This window comes from Eptatretus burgeri, chromosome 11 (genome assembly GCF_056783735.1).
Source record: "Eptatretus burgeri isolate ZD-2024b chromosome 11, Ebu_testis_v1, whole genome shotgun sequence".
In the NCBI taxonomy this organism is placed as follows: Eukaryota; Metazoa; Chordata; class Myxini; order Myxiniformes; family Myxinidae; genus Eptatretus; species Eptatretus burgeri.
The window spans coordinates 82,996,768-83,014,345 of record NC_140971.1 but is presented as its reverse complement, the minus strand read 5'-3'; the positions used below and the strand labels follow the sequence as shown (position 1 = coordinate 83,014,345).

Here is a 17,578-nt window from a genome sequence, read left to right as displayed (position 1 = left end):
CTTACGACACAGGTATTGGGTTTCGCCATGATACCGGGCTGCTCTACACCCTCTCATAGCACAGCCCAGTGCAGAGCTCCTGTCCTCAAGCGATCCTCCAACCCAAGCCTCCGAGTATTCGGATTATCAAGCGATCCTCCAAGTCGCCGGATTACAAGCGCACGCCACTACTCCCGGTGATATATATAATTGTAAAGTATAATAATTAATTGTAAAGTATAATATATATGTAAAGATAATTAATTGTAAAGTATAATATATATATATATATATATATATATATATATATATATATATATATATATATATATATATATATATATATATACACACACACACACACACACACACACACACACACACACACGCACACACACACACACACACACACACACACACACACACACACACACACACACACACACACACACGCCTCGGGTAATGCTTTGCGGTTTGCCATCCCACTCACATTCGTAGTTAGGGCACGAATTTGTAATTTGTTCAGGGTGCCGGCAATAGCTCACCTTCTCTTCACGGGTGAAAGATACCATGAGATCTTTAACGTCCACCAACTAATGCCGGTAGACAGGATTCCCAATTTAACATCCATCCAAAGGACAGCACACACACACACACACACACACACACACACACACACACACACACACACACACACACACACACACACACACACACACACCTTGGTTTGACAGCTTAGAGATGAGTGTGTGTAATTCCAGATCATCCTGATAAAATGGTTACATTGATAATTTTATTGTGTTTACACACTAACGTATCAGTGAGGACTCTAGGTATTTTCACATTGTACTGATGTTATAGATTAATTCGATCTATATTGTACATTTCTGTTCACGGGGGTAAATTAACATCGAAAATCCTTTTCTGTGTTTCGCTGCTTCGCCTATTAATTGAATGTAATTGATGAAAAAGAGTCGTTTTCTTTGGGATACAGCAACCAAGCCTCATGGAGGAGCTACATGACAGAGCAGCAGGTTCACAGGTTGACATACAATTAAAGGTGAGACAGAGGCATTGTGGCACGTGAGGGTATGAGTGGTATAAAGGAAAGGTGTGGATGGTGATTGAGTAATGGGGGAGTGGTGGTGGTGTTGTTATTAACAGGACAGAAAGATTAAATGAAAGCCAAGGTGGGTATGAAAGAGAACATGAAGCAACGATGAGCAGTTCTCTCGAAAGACTGTATGGAGGGGCACGAGACCACCGACAGGGAGGTCCTGCCATGAAAAGGAATCTCACAAATAATAACGACAATGGCCAATGAACTCAGCTGCTTTGATTCGATGTCAAAAACCTTGATGGAAGTGAACTGCCAGAATCTGTGATGGTTTTTCGACTGAAGCACTTGTGTGTGTTTCATTCCAGAAGAAGGATAATGAACCGTGACGTAGAATGAACAGACTCTGCATTTGCAGTCACAGAACCACTCTCAGTCTCCCTCACGATATCATGATAGAACAGAAAGTTTGTGAATGTGAATAAGGCATTCGGTGGTTTGCCATTGCACATTGATGCTGCAAAACGAATGTGTTGATTAGTTACAATGAAAAGTTACAACTAGGTGAAAAGTTTTCTTTGCACATACTGTTGGGAGATCGTGTGATTTATTTTCGATGAAAATCTTGCAGGGCATTTCATGTTTTCAAGGAAGCTCCCAAGGAACCCAGTTCTTCCTGGCTGGGTGACTTTCTCCTGATGGTGGTTTCAGGATGTGATGGATATTGAAAAGCTCTGGAGTTATTAGCCTCGTGGTCGTTACCTTTTGCCTGCAGGTCAGCGGCAGCACTGCCTGACCCCAAATCCCAATATACACTTCATTGTGGCCTTTGGTGGCCTCAAAACGGCCTTCAATGCTAACTTACAGCAGCTTATCACCTTGCCGAGATTCTGAAATACCTACAGCCAAAATTTGGGGCCTCCAAGTGCTATGGTTCGGCCATGAAACAGTAACAAACAAACACACAAACACTTGAAATGATTTATCGTAAATTAAATTAATTAGAAGAAATCCTTTTGATGAGGGTAGTCCTCTATGTTTATTTAATTAATTCCTTCCAGCTTGTTTTCCTGCCACCTTGTGATACAATAGGTGGCTCCAGCAAAAGGGAAATTGACACAGAGAAGAATGAAGTGATAAACAGCACCATTGAATTACAAAGTGATTGACTTGATTGCTATCTGCTGAGGCTCGGTTCTATCTGAACCCTGGTAATGTACTCAACCATGGAGCATGTCAGCCTGGTATTGGCTTAATTATTGGGGTGGTGGGCTTGGGATCCTATGATCCCGAGTTCAAATTCTGCTCGGCTGTTGAATTAATACCAGGTGGGGTTGACTCTACCTGTCATCGTTCCGAGGTGAGCAAAATGAGTGCCAGCATGCAGGTATCCTGTGCCAGAGTGGCAACCCGTCCAGAATTGTGCCCAATAGCTGAAGAGACTGCTTATGCAGCACTAACGCTCTGCACAGAGTATGGTCCCAATGGATGGATGGATGGAGCATGGGGCATGAGTGATGACATAAAAGACTTCCACTTGACCTGGACCTTGGATTGTTACTCTGAACTTCTGACCAATGATGACGTACAAATTATGAGTGTCAACAAAATTTTATAAGGAATTTCTTATTCCAGAAAATTGCTGACGCTTTCTAGGGGATAATCCATTTCAGAGGGAATTGGATGGGTCCAATGAAAGAGGCTGGTTTTTCATACATCCCACTGGCATGCGGCTTTGCGCTTCAACAACTGTGGCTTTGAACTCCAATGGACACCTGCAGAAGGGGTGGTGACTTACAAGTTCTATTTCTTTTTCTACAGGGTCGAAAGGTCATTGAAGAGTCCCAACACAAATCCTGCAGAAACTGTACAAACAGACAAGTGCTGGTAACAACACCGCACTTGACTTCAGAGAAGCACAGACATTGAGCTTCAGGGAAGTGATATCATTTCCCAGAACACTCTGGGTCCTAGAATCACTGTGTCTTGGCTTTTCTCAAAACACTTAATAAGGCAATTAAGGAATTCCCTTCTCTCCATGGATGCCAACCTATGGGGTTTGTCTGTGCTATATCCTTGAAATACTGCACGTAGAGCAAGGAAGCAGCACATACAATTTTTTTTTAAAGTCTTTGCAATGACCCGGCCAGGGTTGTAAACGAAACACTGACTGCCTGGAATCAGAGCAGATTCTCCATCCATTTTGCCACCGAATCTGGTTATGCAACTGTAACAGTGCAGCCCTGCTCCAATCGTGTGCTTGAACTTGTAGGATCTGCCTCGAGACGAGTCGTGTCACCAAAGGGCTGGTGGTCTCGGATCATCTCTTTACAATGGTGCACTCGCTGGAGATGACTTGAGACATGCAGCCATTGAATGCTTGGTGCTCACTTGTTTATGCCCCAGTCCGACGGAGGCACTGCTTGTGCCAGCACTCTGTCTCTGCCGGAGGTATGATATTCTAGATTAAGAATAGTGAGCCATCACCTCGCACACTTAGTTGCAAACTGCAGCACCCATCTAACAGACCTGCCTCTAAGAATGGTGAGATTTAACACATAGTTTTGGTTTAATAATAATGAATTGCCAGGTGGGTTGCGAAGTTGAGTTAACAGAGGTGGAAATATGGGAGGAAGAGATGACTTGAGATGGTATTGCACCACTTTGTTGAACCCCCTAGAGGGTAGAGTGTGATTAAACAGTCTCTGGAAGGCAGTTCCACAAACAGTAGAAAAGAAGAGCAAAAGAGTGGAGATGGGTGCGAAGCCTGGATTTTTGGAGTTCAACCATGAGGGGGTTACTGGAAGAATTCTGTGTCCTCGGACAGCTGCAGGGGTTTGGGTGGGGTCTTTGGGCTGAGAGAGTGAGACTGGAGCAGAAGCAGTAAAAAAAACTGAGAGGCCACACAGAGAGAGAGAGAGAGAGAAAGAGAGAGAGAGAGAGAGAGAGAGAGAGAGAGAGAGAGAGAGAGAGAGAGAGAGAGAGAGAGAGAGAGAGAGAGAGATGCTGGTGTCCCAGCCAAGAGGGGAAAGCAGTACTCCATTGAGCTACAGCCAAAGGCCTTGTATGCTGTGCGTATCACTCGTTCATCATGCAAGGATTTACAATGACGAATGATGTCCAGCCTGCTTCTTCCTTTGGAGACCAACTTAGCTCTATGGTTGACCAAGAATAGTTTGGGTTATATCAATTTAAATAATGTATATATTTAAGTTAAGTTATATGTAAACATTGTCTACTTGTTCTTCCATCTGTCTCACTCTTCTAGAGGAACAAGCTCAAATGAGCTAAGATCCTCGTCCTCTTAATTATGACGTCATAAAAACGAATATGACCTCATCGTGATGTATCAGGTTTGCGATAAATTATATCTGTGCTAATGCCCGGCTTGATTCCCGCAAACAAAATTCAAACAGCCTAGTTTCGGAGATAATGGTATAGGTGATTTCCATTAGCAGCGATATTATGACGTCACCTTTTTTTCTAGGAAGAATTTCCAAAATCGGAGATGGTTACTGCCTGTGCGTGGGCTTTCTGCATATACATGGCAAGTTTCACGAAGATCCCATGAAAACTCTGGGTTGTGAAACAAAAAATGTCTAAAAATTTATATGTGCAGTAATTCATCTCTGTTAATGCCTTGTTCGATTCCCGCAAACAGAATTCAAAAAACTTGCCTAGTTTTGAAGATAATTTTTTCGGCGATTTTCTTTCGTGTAGATATTTTGACGTCATAACTTTTTTTCGAGGAGGAATTTTCAAAATCGGAGATGGTTACTGTCTGCGCGGGTAGTTTTACATATATATGCCAAGTTTCAGGAAGTTTTCGATGAAAACTGTAGGCTGTGAAACAAAAAAGTCCACAAGACGAAGATGAAGAACAACAACGTGAGTAAGACTTAAAGATCCTCCCAGAGGATCTAAAAAAAACTAAAGCATAGTTTGATAGTAAAATTGATAATGTACATTTCATTTCATTTTATAGTCGATAGCAAAGTTGGGGAGGAGGAGGGTAGAACCTACCAATGTTGATTTATCGACAAAACAGCATACATTTTTGCCCTTCACAAACATGCATTCTAACTCCCTACTCCTCCTCCACAACCCATATCTGACACCCTATTTTCTTTACATTAACCTATACCTCATGCAAAAACTTTTAAATACATCACATGTAAATTCTTTTTTTGGCCAATATTGTTTGCACAATGCTGATTAATATTGTTAAGTTGGAGGGGGGTACATATTAGTTGGATTGTTAAGTTGGCATGGTCCATGTGTTTGTGTAGGTTAAGTCATTTTCTGTAACCAGGGACCAGTTAGGGAAAAGTAGTCCTGTTTTTATGGATGCCCTTAGAGGTGGCAGAGTTGACATAGGGGGGTTATATAGGAAAGTGTAATTCATATGTGTCCTCTCTGTCAAACCTGACAAGGCACCACACATCCACACCTCCCTCGCTGCTCCGGCTGTAAAACCGAACAAACCTCCCTCGCACATCCGGATATCACAGGGATCCACGAGGGCGTGATGCCATTGGTGGGCCGCAAGATGTTGCGTTATTGATTCGGGTACTGCTGGTGGTAATACCCCATCAACATGACATCACTATTGTGGTCGCAATGTTCCACCTCATTGGCCAGTGCCAGGGCATAAGCAAAGAATGTTTGAGTACGTGGGCATTTCCACGGAGGGGGGTGAGGCTGGACTCTCACTCTCTCAAGTCGAGTCACTCTTAACAGTTAGGGGAATCAAGTCGGTTGAAGCTAGGGATGCTTGCACTCTGTCTGACGTTGGTGGCCTCAGCATGAGATGATCTCTCCTTCGAGCTGCCCGAGGGCCGACATGTGCCTCCCTGCAGTCTTCTCCCATGCTTCAATCTGGAGACCTGCCCACCCTTATCCTTCAAGAGCTTGCCTGGTTTCTCACCTGTGTGCATGAGTAGATGAGTGCAGCTGGCACCATAGGTTTCAATCCATCAGTATTGAGTGTATTTCAGATTGATGAGTATATGTGTATTTATTTATTTCTCTCTCATTTGTTCCAGTCTATGTTTCCTCCCATGATTTTTCATTTGTGTTGTCTCGTGTGTCTAATAAGCCTGTTATTTCTTAAGGGACGTGTCACCTTATTCCTGCTTGCTCGTGCGCACGAACCGTTCTGGCCCGATTGGTAAATCTGCAGGGGAGATATAAATTGGTTAAATAAACTCGTTTTAAGAGAGTGGCAGGATACACATCCCATCCGGGGGAAGCTGCGTTTTCCGCTCGAACATGATTACATTTGATGGCTTCGGTGCGGCGTGAAGCGTTGGTGACCCCATCAATGCGACAATATTTTTGGTGACTATCGTACAAACACTTGCGTCATGCCGTCACAATTACACAAAAAAAAGATGGTGAACAGATGGGGTGGGGATGGAGTGGGTGTGACAAAATCATCTGTGTGCAACTGTATCATCTTGTACAAAAGGTTTTTTTTTCGAGGATCTACATCATCATAGGGCATGTTGTCCTGTGGAAAGGAGGTTAAGCTCTGGCTTCCTGTATTCTGCAACTTGCTTGTAGATGTTGAATGTCTTGTTGCATTTGACAAAGTGTGGAGTCCCTTTATAGAACGGACCAAATGTAAATTCGATCACCTTGCTTCATTAGGAACCCTCCCTGTCTCGAACTGCTGCAAGCAGCCCCCATGTCATTTCATGACAATTCGTTAAAAAAAAAAAGAAGAAAAAAAACGAACAGATCACATCCGTCGCTGGCAATTCACTTGACTTTAAAATAATGCGGAATGAACAGAAGGTCACACGTTACACATCAGACATTTATTTTAATGATGAATAAATTAACAGAGATGCACAAGATGTCACTTGTTATAATGGATTGTCTGCCAGCAGCTACATATACGAAGCTCAATACAAGTGCATCTGAAAGCACCATGGTTGGTTGGACAAATAAAAGGGGAGAGAGGGGAGGGAGGGAACGAGGTTGCACATTTTGCCATTTTCAGTTTTTTTTGTTTTTTTTCCCTTTTTACAGTAGAGAAGCCAAGCCCCCCCCCCCCCAAATAATAAAAAGGTCCCAATCTATTTAAATTGATTTTAAAAAGAAGTTAAATTCTTTTCGTGGTGACCTGTGACAAAATATTTTGTATACAAATTTACAACAACAAAAAAAAAAAATATGATAAAAGGAAGCACCCATATTCTTAAGAATTAGTAAACAATAGTGCCAGTGAATAGCATCGCCGCTGAGTAGCATTGCCATTGGCAGAGTCATTCCTTTTCAAAGTATTTTGAGTACAATTATTTTACAGTGTTTTGCAAATGGAAACACCTAACAACAGCAACAACAACAGAGCTTTGGGAGTGAATTTTTCGGAAAACTGCAAAGTGGTATTTCTGATGTGTGAATTTGCTAAGCTTCCCTCATTCTACAACTGCCTCAGCCAATGACAGTCCCAGGTGTGAGTGCCAGCACCTTATTTTTTTACATGCTTCAGACTGTAATGCCTGCCAATCGTGCAGTGCTTAGAGAGGAAACTCTTTCGGCGGAACGTTAGCACCTTCTAAATATCTTCACATCACGTCAAACAGTGCAGTCTCATGTGAATGCCTTTGTGCGCGACTTATTATCTCTGTCACTTCGTCGGCCCCGTCAGAATTACCAAAGGTTACGCCGTCTGCTGCAGCAAGTCCAGGAAAATTTGAGGTTAATAAGTTATACAACGTTCTGTGTATAGTATTAGTTGAATGAAATGTGGCATCGGGTACCACAAGGTCACAAGTTGCTTTTGGAGCAGGACAGGCAGCATTGACTGCCGTAATATTGGTGGTGGCATACTCCATGCTGGGGGACTAAGGAGCACCAAGGGAATGCATCTTGACACGTCGTCGACTCTGAAAAGAGAAAAAGTCACGAACTGATTAGAGGAAGCACAAATATAATAAATACATTTCCTTACACAAATGGATTCCAATTGGATAAATCACCGCGATGGCCTCGCAAGTGAATCGATTCGATGAAATATTTAATGTGGTTTTCAAACTTTGAAACTGTCAATCCCAATGAATGATTACTGGAGATTGTTTGATTCAAACTTTCTGAATGAATAATCTTTTACAATTGATGAATTGCCAATGTTGCTTCAATCAGTTTATGATAAAAATGGATATTTCCCCGCATTTTGGATCTCCCTAACTTGTCCCCAATTATAAATTGCTCTCCACATTGTGCTGATGTCAAAATATCTGTTGGATTTTCAGGTTGTTTTCATCAATCGGATAGATTGTTACAAACTACAATGGTTTGGATTGTGATATACAGTCTATATTTATTTATATAATATTGGCAAGGGTTATACTGGGTGGTTTGCCATTGCCTCCCCAGCATTGCTTTGTGCTCTATCTTTTTAAATGCTGAGCACCAAGCAAGGATGCAGCACATACCATTTTTAAAGTAGTTGGTATGATTTGGACGGACTTTAAACCACTGGACCTCCCAGACTCGGAGCGGATGCTCTCACCATTACGCACACCATCGATTCTGATATAAGCTTTTCCAAAACAAAAAATGGTCACAACCAGATATTGAAATTTCATCCATGAAATTATAAAATACAATTCATTATTTGTTTCTTTTATAAAACATGATCATAACACGTTGTATTTATCAAAATAGGCCAATGTGACGATAAAAGTGTATATTTTTTTTCAAGGTGGCCCAATACTTTTGCATAGTCATATATATATATATATATATATATATATATATATATATATATATATATATATATATATATATATATATATATATATATATATATATATATATATATATTGGGATTCATTGTCACAGTGAAGGAAAAGGAGTTATTTAGCCCCTCCCGCTTCCTCCCCACCCCCTTCCCAAAAAAAGAAAATCAAATGAAACTTTGTACTCCATGACATCCGAGGTTATTGCAGAGGTGTTTCAATGAGATTTCAAAATGCCTTTCAAACAGATGCTTTTATGTCTTTGGCAGCTCGTGTGTTGCGATGCAATCCTGTAAATGGTGCTAAGGCCTCTGGACCAGTCATAAACTGAGGCCACTGGCATGTTTCATCGTGCGGCCCACACATTTCACCGGCTCTAGATATCAATGACACGTTGCAAGGAAAACTCCGGCTGACAAGAACGTTTTAAAATAGCAAAATGATGTAACCGGTGTTGTAAGTCTAACATTTCTTGAAACTTTTATGTTAATCAAGATATTATGACTGAACCCCCCCCTCCCCCCCCCCAAAAAAACCTCTTAATCCTATTCTTAATATTCATATCAAAGTGTTGGTTGAGTAAATAATAAAACATTACCAGTTGATAAGAATTTGTAAATGATGAACCATCTTCAAAATCTTGAGATCCACGGAGGAGGGACGTCTCCGATGTTTGACGTCCTGATATCAGTAGGATAAGTGCCGGATTAGTCTATAAAACTTGTTAATCCTGCCAAAAAGGTAGGAAGCATCAATGGAATGTTTCCTCTTTGGCATCAAAACTGCCCGAAGATCCAATCATTGCTTGTGATGTGATCTAATACCATCAGATATACTGTATAAAATATTCCCAGTGTTGAATATATCTCTGGGTGTTGAAAATAAACTACAGGCGACAAGGGTACCCTCCATCGCGGCCTCACTGCAGGTCTCATGTTAGTATCGATACTTCCTGTCGATGACAATAAAAAAATCTACAGTTGATCTATGGAAGAGAAGCAATTTGGTCACTTTTAACGACAGTCAAATTGCACATGCCGATAATGTATATTGTATAATCTAATCAGCATTGAATACTAATGGGCACAAAGCCAATAAATAACGCTAAAGGACTACAACTTACAGTTGTATGGAATGTGACAAGCTTGCTGCTGTTCTTACTATTGCTACTGTTCATCAGTCGTGGGAACAAAAGTGCGGTGGGATGGATATTCTAATTTCAATTTTTCAACAGCCTGCGTGCATTGCAGTGCTGATCACAATGAACACTGCCAAGTGGAAAGAAAACGTCCAAACGATGTGCCATCTCTACCGAAGTCAGAATACAATGGGCAGACTTTGCTGAGATGCTGGGTGACAATAATGAGATGGGTATTGGAGTGGTCGATTACTGGAGACTGCTTTGGTAGCAATAATAAGATGGGTATTGGAGTGGTCTATGCCTGGTGTTGACTTAATGGTTAGGGTGGTGTGTTTGGGATCCTCGGGTCCTGAGTTCAAACTCCGCTCAGCCGTTGAATTAATACCAGGTGGGGTTAACTCGACCGGTCATCCTTCCGAAATCGGCAAAATGAGTGCCAGCATGCTGGTATCCTGTGTCGGAGTGGCGACCCATCCAGGATTGTGTCCAATAGCCAAGGAGACTGCTGAGGTAGCACCAACGCTCTATACAGAGTATGGTCCCAAGGGATGGATATTACTGGAGTAAAGCCATTTTGGTTGCTGAGAAGTGCTTCTGATATTAATCACACTAGTACGTGCCCGTACGTGCGTGGCATTATGTGCGTGGGCATACGTTGAAAAAAAATTCAAACAACCACACAGGCCGTTCCTTCACTCTCGTAAACGACGACTGGATTGGGGCATTGTGTTTATCTATAAATGCGCATAAGAAATCGAGAAATTATTAGAATACAGTGAGTCATCACTATCCGGAAGTAGTGCGTGCCCGTACGGAATGTTCACATCATTCCACGAACTATTGCTTGCATTGAAGTAACAACTGCTGTGATACTTACACACAGAGTTAATTAAAATCAAGTTTACCTCCCTGTCTTTGCTTGCTATGACATTCGCTGCCATTGACCATTGCCACTCCTACACCACGGTAACTAAATGGCGCCCTTTCCCCATCGGCCACACCTACACGGCAACGTGTCCTGTCATTGGTTTGGTAAATAAATGGCCGCAGCAACGTGTCCTGTCATTGGTAAATAAGGCGCCCTTTCCCCATCGGCCACGCCTACGCAGCAACGTGTCCTGTGATTGGTTTGGTAAATAAATGGCCATAACTTGGGAAGCACTTGTCCGATTAATATCAAACCTTGAAAAGGCACATCCTCGGGTCTCCAGCAACATACCTGGTAAGTTTCAATTGGATCGGACCAGTGGTTGTTGAGAAACAGCGGTCACACACACACACACACACACACACACACACACACACACACACACACACACACACACATTGCTGGAATTATAGATAGATGTAGTGAAAAAAATTGGTTTGATCGCATTCTTGTCAAGAGATTTCTTCATGTATTAACATGTGGTTATACAATACTGAACCACAAAAAATGGCGTTACACAGAATGAATTTGGCGTGTAAAAGTGTTCAATGAAGGTTGCACACAAATAAAGTTTGAAAGAGCCACTAAGGCCCATTAGTCGAAGGAGAACATCAAAATGTTTATCGAGAATTGTTGCCATCTTACTAACGCAATTGGCTCAGGTCATTGTCACGTGCTATTTATTTACATCTATACAATGAAAATTAAAAATAAACAAACATCTGCTTATAATGCCATCAATTGTTTTTCTGTGTCCAAGGTGAAGGTTTGTGGAAGAGCTAAAACACGGAACAGATCATGATGCAACAGGACAAAAGGAACAGCAGAAAGAGGGGGAAGCCAACAACAGGGGTGAGGGACAAAATAGACAGACATGGGCAAACAACGGAGTGTGGCAAGAATGAGGGGTAAGGGAGGATTCAGGGGATGGATAGGATGAAGAGAGAAGCAAATCTCAGGAAGGAAAAACTGAAAATTTGGAAGGAAGTGGGTTTGGGGGTGAGTGGAGGTTTAACGGGAATAGAAAAGATGATGGTTTTGGATCAGGGATGATCTGAGATGGTGGTGAACAGCTGTCTTGAAGACCTGGAGGGAAGAATGAGATTGAAGAGAATGTAGAACTTGGTTCCACAGGCTGGCAAAAAAACAAAGGAATGACTTGAGTGGAGATGAACAGTGATTCCAGATTTTCGGAGTTTTGCCAGAAGGGGGTTGCTCCTCGACCGCATGCGCCCAGAAAGGAGGGACAAAGCATGGAAAGAGCAGAGGGTGCAAGACCATAAAGGAGGCGGTAGAAGACAGAGAGACCACCGACCTGTCTGAGATGTCAAAATGATACACCCATAGACAGCTTCATCACAGGAGATTCCAATAATCTTGAAGACCTTGGTTTCCACAGCGTCAAGCTGAGCAAGGTGTGATGCAGGGGAACCAGCTCAGATGGGAGATCATACTCCATCAAGCTGCAGATGAAGGCCCAGGAGGTGGATAAGTGTTGGGTGTGCCAAGGAAGGACCGTACATGGTGGAGGATGCCAAATTAGCAACTGGCTTTGGAGACCAACTTTGATATGTGGTTTTCCAAAGAAAGATCATGGCAAATAATGAGACCCAAGAATTTGAGTGACTGCACCTCTTCAAGAGGATTGTTAAGAAAGTAGATGGGAGGGTTTTCCAGAGAGAGAGAGAGAGAGAGAGAGAGAGAGAGAGAGAGAGAGAGAGAGAGAGAGAGAGACTTATTCCAAATAGTTTGATTTTACCAAGGTGTAAAGAGAGGGAGGAGGTTGCTGCCCACCTTTCTGAAAGATGAGATAAAGAGTATTTTCCAAAGAGTCAGAGACATCATTAATGAAGATAAAAATACAATGGGGGCTGAGTACACTGCCTTGGGGCACTCCAGATTTGTTAGCAAGAGGAAATGAAAGGATACTGTTGAAAGCCAAATGTTGGCAACGAGGGAAGAGGAACTCAGCAACCCAAGAATGGAGTTGGCCTTGGATGCCATTGGCAGAGGGTTTGAAGAGCAAGGCGAGATACCAGACTATTGAAAGCTCGAGATACGTTGAGAGAGATGGCTCTGATCTCATGTCTGACATTGAGGGCCTCTTTCCATTGTTGGGAGAGTATAAGCAGCATGTCCAGGGTAGAGTAACCTTCTTCAATAATCCAAATTGGTGATCTGAGATGAAGTCGGTGGAGAAAAGGAATGATTTCATGTCAACTGTGATTATGGATTCCATGACCTTGCTGATGATTGGAAGTAATCTGACAGATCTATAGGAAATGGGATCAGTTGTTGCACCTTTCACTGTCATGCAGTGATGTTGGCTGATTTTCAAGCAGATAGACGATTTCCTGGGACAAATTATATGGTGAAAATGGTAGAGAGGATGTGCAAAAGCAACAAAGCAGGTTTTTAGGACACATGAGATAATGCCATCTGGTCCAGTTTCAGAATCAGATTCGAGCATTGCCAGTAACTTTTCCACCTTCTCACGTGAAAAAATACAGAATCATGGGGCAGTTGGGAATGACAGGGAAGGGTGGGTACAGAGAGAGAGTGGTTGTTCAGTGTACCATGGGTTGAAGAATGGTATGATAACTGAAGATGAGATGGGATGAATCTGTGAATAAGGGAGAGCAGGTGTCTGTTGAAGAGTTACCAGGCTGGGTTAATATCAGGGGCAGTAGGTATGTGAGAGGTGGCTCTAAAGGCACTGTCACACGTTGACGATTTAGCCAGCGTATGCCGACTTATGAAAAATTTGTCTAAAATGCTGGCACAAGTCGAATACGTTAGGGGTAAGTTTTGATAACATTAAGAGCACGCTGAAAAACACTGCCATACGTCATAGTACACTGGCTTTCATTGTTGTACTTTGCGGTTGTCCTCAAATAGATTGAAATTGCTTGAATGCATGCTTGAAATTTCACGACGTATGCCAGCGTATGACTCACATGTTCCGCTACGCTGGCAATAAGTTGTAGGCACGTTAGGTGATCATCGACACACGTTACTTGTAAGTTACTCATACGTCGACACACGTCGAGGTAATGATTAGCGTACACGAAGCTTATTTATAACCTATGAGTAACGTGTTGTAGGCACGTTACACGATCGTTGCACACACATCGAGGTAATGCTTAGCGTACCCAAAACTTATTTCTAACCTATGAGTCACGTGATTTGAACCTAGGAGTAACGTACCTCCAACGCATATTGACGTATTTGATTGACGTTTTCCGGACGACCACAGAACTTACTGAACGTGTTTCTAATTTACAGCTACCGTATAATGGCGTATTGGCAGCGTTTATAAAAATAAAAAAAACAACAATAACTTCCGATATTTTGTCACATGCCGTTACGTCACATCCGATTGCCTCTTCAGTTTGCTCATGTCTTATTCTTAGTTCCTCCTCTGTGAATATTTTCTGTTTGAGGATATTGTCACGTCGACGTCAAAACTTTAAAGCAAATGTCCGAATATATTTTAAAATTCGTGATCGACTAAAAAAAAAACAATAATAAAAAACAATAACAACAACTTCAGATATTTCGTCACGTGCCTTCACGGAGCCAAAGAGAAAAAAAGAAAATGTGCCTTGACGGAGAAAATAAGTTTCGGGTACGCTAAACATTACCTCGACGTGTCTCGACTTATGAGTAACTTACAAGGAACTTGTGTCGACGTGTGTCAACGATCGCATATCGTGCCTACAACTTATTCCCAACGTAGCGGAACGTGTGAGCCATACGGCGAGTACGTCGTAAAATTTTCAGCATGCTTGAAATTTCACAACGTACTAAACGTACCACGAAATATGACAGCGTACTTCATCGTTTTTCAGCATGCTCTTAACGTATACACAACTTACCCATACCGTATTCGACACATTTTTCATAGGTCGGCATACGCTGGCTAAATCGTCAAGGTGTGACTGCGATGTTAACACTTCCAATTTTCAGGCGGTTTTGATTTAAATCGGCGAGTGGCAGGTTTTTAACAGGCTACGCCACGTGATCATCGGCGATACGTGCAGCGCGCTCTGCCTAAGTTAAACTATCGTTTGGCATAGGTTGTGAACGCCGCCAACAGGCTAAGCATTCGTTGGTATAAGTTATCTATAAGACAACGAAACGTTCGGTGCCCGTTACTAATATGTTATGAATACGACCAAAACTTAAAAAAAAAAACATCAAAATTTCAGCATACGCCAACGTTTTACATATATTTTTATACGATGCCATTGCTGGCTAAATCGTCAAGGTGTGACAGCGCCTTAACTAACAGTAGATAACTCCCAAGAGGTTAATATCCTGAAGAGAGATGGCTGTTTGCAGTTCCTGATTTATCTACCTGAGTGAACTGCTAGGCTCACCGGTGCTGAGGTGGCTCTCTCAGAATAGCCAGAGAGATGTTGACTCTCAAGGAGAACAGGAGGAGAACAGAAAAAAATGTTGACTCCGCAAGCACATGAATCAGGTGAACCAATTGTGGCACAGGAAGTGCAGGAGACATTTGCCAGGAAGTTTAAATTTGTGGGGAGCAGGAGGAATTTGTGAGGAATTTGAACATTGAAATCGCAAGAAGCAAAGTAAATTGTTCATTTGATAGTATGCCACAGTATAAAGAGACTCTGACCATATTCTTCAAAATGTGTACATTTATACTCGTGTGTGGTTGCCATAACGAGCGAGTTTGGAGTGATTAGCGAGTATTCCGAGGCATGAATCAGCTTAATTGACTCCCACGTAGACCCACGTGACACATTGCATCATGCGCACCACCTGACTTCAGCATTTTGAACTTGAACTCGTGCAACATCTTCACATCACAAGAATGCTGAAGTGTTGGATCCATTGAAAATGGATTCGCTGTTGAATTTTGCCATTACACTGCATTAGCCTGAATGCTTGAGATTGCTTTGCATTAGAGAGGATGCCGGAAGTATTATTTTTGTTGATATTGCATTATTTAAACTTTCTACTGCATCTCTGACATGTATTTCACACAAATATTATGGTAAAGCAAGAGGAAATAGAACGACACTCGGTAGAGCGCATATCTCCGCCAGGCTGAACAGTTTACGTTCTGTATCCCACTGATATGCAGGATGTCGATGTGGAACTCCAAAATCGAATCGGCTTGTTATTTTCACCTAACGAACTCATCCACAAAGTATTTTTGTTATAATCCGTCCACAACTTTTTTGAGATATCGTGCTATATATCGTTGTTGGCACCATCTCTCAATGGTAAAGAATTACTTTAGAAACTAAAAAATTATCCAGATCCGGATCCGGATCTTCACCAAAATTAAATCATTTCTAGCCTTGTCACACACCCAACCTGTCCACCAAGTTTCATCTGAATCCATCCATAACCTTTTGGGATATCATTGTATGTATCGTTTTTTGGCCCCATCTCAATGATGAAGAATCACTAGAAAAATTCTACTATCCGGTAGGAGATCCGGATCTTCACCAAAATCTTATCATTTCATCAATGTCACACACTCAACATGTCCACTAAATCTCGTCCGAATCCATCAACAACGTTTTGTGATATCTTGCTCAATGATAGATAAATAAACCAACGTCACCCTCAGGGTGACCCGTATCTTGCCAAAAGGTGACCACGTGTGACTTCTTTCAGGTCACACTGAGGTGAAAAGAGCTGTTATCCACCAGGAGCGACTCCTTGAGGAATATCTGCCTACGAGAGATTCTGATGAGAATCGTTCTACAGTAACCATGAAAAATATGCGTTTGCCTCATAACGTCACCAAATGACGTCATAATGTCTCAAGCTTGACATATCTAGAAAGCACTCATCGAGGTGTTCAATTTGCGGTGCTACACGATATGGTTCCTAAAACTTGAAAATTTGACCTTGGGGTCAAATATGTTTGACCTCAGGCGCTAACCATGAAGGTCAAGGCCAATCGCCACCAAAAATTAATCAGCTGAGCGCCAGACCATGAACTATATTCCCATGAAGTTTGAAGACGATCCAATCAAAATTACTCAAAAAATAAGGGTTTCGTCGACTCCGCTGATTTGCGACAAAGTGACCTTGACCTTTGACCTTGACCTTCAAAATTTTGTGCGCTGAAACGGACCTCTATAGGCCTCTGATATGCGAAGTTACAAACATTTCCGATGATGACTGTGCTCTGCAGAATTTTTTATACGTGATTACAGACAAAAAAAACAAAAAACATACAAGCTCACTAACATATCTTGCAAAAACTTCGTTTTGGCAAGATAACAACCAGACAGACTGACAGACAGGGGTGAAAACGTAACCTCTGTCCACCTTCGGTGGCAGAGGTAACAATATCAATATCACCAAAACTCACTTGCATAATAAATGGTTTGAGCGTCCTCTACAAGTCTGGGAGTTCGGTGGTTCAAACCCCAACCGAGTCATACCAAAGACCTTTTAAAACAAGCTCAAATGAGCTAACATCTTCGTCCTCTTAATGATGACATCATAAAAACGAATATGACGTCATTGTGATGTATCAGGTTTGCGATAAATTATCTGTGCTAATGCCCGGCTTGATTCCCGCAAACAAAATTCAAACAGCTTGCCTAGTTTTGTAGATAATTTATTAGGCGATTTCCATTAGCGGAGATATTTTGACGTCAACTTTTTTTCTCGGAAGAATTTCCAAAATCGGAGATGGTTACTGCCTGCGCGTGGGCTTTCTGCAT

At 42.0% G+C, this 17,578-nt stretch overlaps 1 protein-coding gene across 2 annotated transcripts in view; it reads right to left on the bottom strand.

Annotated features, from left to right (window-relative positions):
* Window positions 1-6,839: 6,839 nt before the first annotated feature.
* LOC147017499 (A disintegrin and metalloproteinase with thrombospondin motifs 18-like) overlaps window positions 6,840-17,578 on the bottom strand; it is a 181,984-nt gene continuing 171,245 nt past the window's right edge. For both annotated transcript variants that reach the window (XM_085847208.1, XM_085847207.1), the window contains one exon: window positions 6,840-7,932. In XM_085847208.1, coding sequence (XP_085703334.1) covers window positions 7,814-7,932 — 119 coding nt within the window. In that variant the 3' untranslated portion in view covers window positions 6,840-7,813. The remainder of the gene's footprint in view (window positions 7,933-17,578) is intronic.